Source organism: Rhinopithecus bieti, unplaced genomic scaffold (genome assembly GCF_001698545.2).
Source record: "Rhinopithecus bieti isolate Rb0 unplaced genomic scaffold, ASM169854v2 scaffold_24049, whole genome shotgun sequence".
Classification (NCBI taxonomy): domain Eukaryota; kingdom Metazoa; phylum Chordata; class Mammalia; order Primates; family Cercopithecidae; genus Rhinopithecus; species Rhinopithecus bieti.
The window spans coordinates 388,700-391,593 of NW_016811256.1; the positions used below are offsets into that span (position 1 = coordinate 388,700).

The window sequence follows — 2,894 nt, forward strand, 5'->3', positions numbered from 1 at the left end:
TGGGGGGCTAGGGGGTTTGGGGGGCGGCTTTGGCACAGTAGGCAAAGAGATGTTCCAAGATGAGAAAATGTCCCAGTGCCCACAGGTGGAGCCCAGGAGCAGGCCGCAGGCCTCAGATGGGCTCAGCACTGAGCGTCTCCACACCTCCACCATGTCATCCTCAAAGAGCTGGACAATGGATTGGCACACGGCAGGTGGTGCTATCTTCAGCAGATTGCATAGCTTGATGGCCATGGAGCCCACGCGAGCCACATTGGGTTCCTTCTGCAGTGGGAGGAGTGCATGGTGAGAAATCAGAGGCAGAGCAGAGGAACCAGGCCAACCCCTGGCCACCACCCCTTGGGCTTCCATTTCCAAACTGGGGCTGGGCAGGACTCAGTGCACCATGGTGAAGAAAACTCAGTGCACACCTTTGCCTTCCAGATATTACCCTGTAACTCAGGCAGCACCAGGCCATCACTTCCTCTTTAGCTCAGCAGCCTGTGGCATGAGGCCTTTGCTTGACAAGCTGACTTTCTCAGGCACTGTCTGCATTATTTTCTTACTTCACAAAGGTCACAATGGGGTGGTGGTGGCATGTAGCCACAGGTGTCCCCAAAGGGGAGCAAACTCAGTGACGGATTGTAGATGCCATCCTCTCCATCAGGGATGCATTCTGACCCCAGGGCATCAGCATCAGCCCCAGCCCCCAGCCCCAGCACTCTCTTCGGCCTCCTCCACTGCAACCCCTTCAGCGCTCACCTTCAGCCCAAGGTTGATGGCGGTAAATAGACCTTTGCAGACTGGGCAGGTGAGGTTCCCCCACCCAAAGACATCTCGGAGACGGGGCACTATGCGATGTAACCTGGCAGGATGGCCTTGGGGAGGAAGAGGATGAGCCTCTGCCGGAGCCCAGAGAACCAGAGAATCAGACAGAGCCAGAGCCAGCGCCAGCAGCAGTACCAGGCCCATCCAAAGGAGTCCGGGGGCTCCGGAGGTCCTGTCTTGTCCCTGCTCCCGGCCGGACCTGGGGCGGCTCTGGTGGGGTGACGCTCCGTAGCGGGGCATTGTCAGGCTTCCTACACCGGGCTGGTTCGTTTGTCCCGTCCCCACCGGCATGGGCCCTAGCTGGCCCTCAGGGCCCTGGGCGGCGCTGGGGACACCCGATTACCCTTCTCTGTAGTCGGCTGACTGCTTCGCGGCCGGCCGCAAAGCAGCTCCGCCCCTTCCTCTTCCTCTGATCTCCGGCAGCTGATCTCCTGGCGGCCGGCAGCTGTCAACGCTGCGGAGGCGGAGCGGGCTGGGCGCTCCCGCGACCGCCCCGATTCCGCCCCCTCTCCCCGCCCCCCGCCCTGCCCCAGGGCGCAAGGGCCGTGGGGGTGGGGACTCTCCCTGAGGTCACCAGGGGCTCGGCCTTGAGGTCACAGCCGCGGGAGGCCGTGCTCGTGCTTTGGTGCTCCATGTGATGTGGTTGGTGAAAGACGCCTCCTTTGTCCGAATCCGAGCTCAGATTCCCGGGATAGCTGCCAGACCGACCCCAGCATTTAGCTCGGGAAAGGAGGGTAGGAGAGAGCAGGGCCGGCAGTATCCTCCCACTGGGTGTGTTGCCTCTGACAGGAAGGCGCCTTCCCTCGATTTCCCATGCTCTGCCACTGGCACCAGCACCCTTGAGTCACCCTGAGAATCACTCACCTTTGATTCAGATGAGTAAACCAAACCTTAGAGATGGTGAAGAGACTAGGAAGCCCTAAAGACCATATAGCCATGGGGCCAATAACATGAGCTGGAACCCAATTGGGTCTCCCACCTCTGTGTATCCACGACAGTAAAAGCGAGCATTTATGGAGTTGTTTACGATGTGCCAAACACCAATCCAGGCACTTTATAATTAATAATCTTCAATTTTCACAACAGCGCTAAGAAGTACCTATTATATTGGGGCCCAGAAATCCATACCCAAAATGTGGTGGTTTGACTTACTAAGTTAAGCCTCAAGGTCTCTCTGACCTTCCTACGCCCATCCCCTTTCTCCCAAAGCCTTTACCTAGCGTCCAGACCCATCAAAAGGAATAATTGTTTTTTTCTTCCCCTTCCTATAAAACCAAGAATATAATCACACCTGAACAGACCCTTTCACATGATCATCTACTAGTTAATCTGTTCCCTGATCCATTCCTTCTCCCTCAGCAGAATTCCTCTTCCCCTCACTCCCGTAACCTGCTTTGCCTGGATGGCACATAAGCTTCTGAACTCAGTTGGGAAGTGGGTAGTCACTCTGGTTGCCCATGGACACATTAATAAAATTTGTATGCCTTTTCTTCAATTAATCTGTTTTTTGTGGGTTGATTTTTCAGCAGAATTTCAGAGGGTGAAGGGGAAGTTTCCCTTGGTCACTACTGTAAAGGTAAACTGAGGCTGGAGCTGAACCGGGAATGAAGACACAAGGCAAATGGCAGTGAGAATAGCCTTTATTAGGGCTTGTGGGCAAGGTTCCTCGGTCCAAAGGTGCGGGCCGAGGAAGTCACGCTGAGGGAGGAGGGTAGGGGCTTCTTATAGCCTGAGAGGTAGGGAAGCTGGTTGTGCAAACAGGGCCTGGGGGGTCTAGGGCAGGAGTTGAGTAAGGGTCATAAGGAAGGGGTCTTTGGAAACTGTCAACCGAAACTGCTGTTTACGAACTTGTGGAATGCAGGTGAGCTGCAGGTCATGGGGGAGTGTGACTACCCAGCCGGAACTCTGATGCATATAAGTCTGCAGGTGTGTACAAGGGTGAAGGGAGTCTTTAACAAAAGGCCTGCTACACTGGGTAATGCCACCATGTTGGGTCTAGATTCCTGCCTAACATTCCGACCTCTTTCTAATAAGAAAATGGGGCCGGGCGCGGTGGCTCAAGCCTGTAATCCCAGCGAATTGGGAGG

The 2,894-nt window shown here is 55.5% G+C and overlaps 1 protein-coding gene across 1 annotated transcript in view; it reads right to left on the reverse strand.

The window, feature by feature from the left end:
- The window catches only part of SMPD1 (sphingomyelin phosphodiesterase 1), a 5,091-nt gene extending 3,746 nt beyond the window's left edge, over positions 1-1,345 (reverse strand). Inside the window, exons 1-2 of the mRNA XM_017893657.1 lie at positions 742-1,345; positions 15-264 (exon numbers count right to left, since the gene is read on the reverse strand). Coding sequence (XP_017749146.1) covers positions 15-264; positions 742-1,098 — 607 coding nt within the window. The 5' untranslated portion in view covers positions 1,099-1,345. The remainder of the gene's footprint in view (positions 1-14; positions 265-741) is intronic.
- Between the last annotated feature and the right edge of the window lie 1,549 nt (positions 1,346-2,894).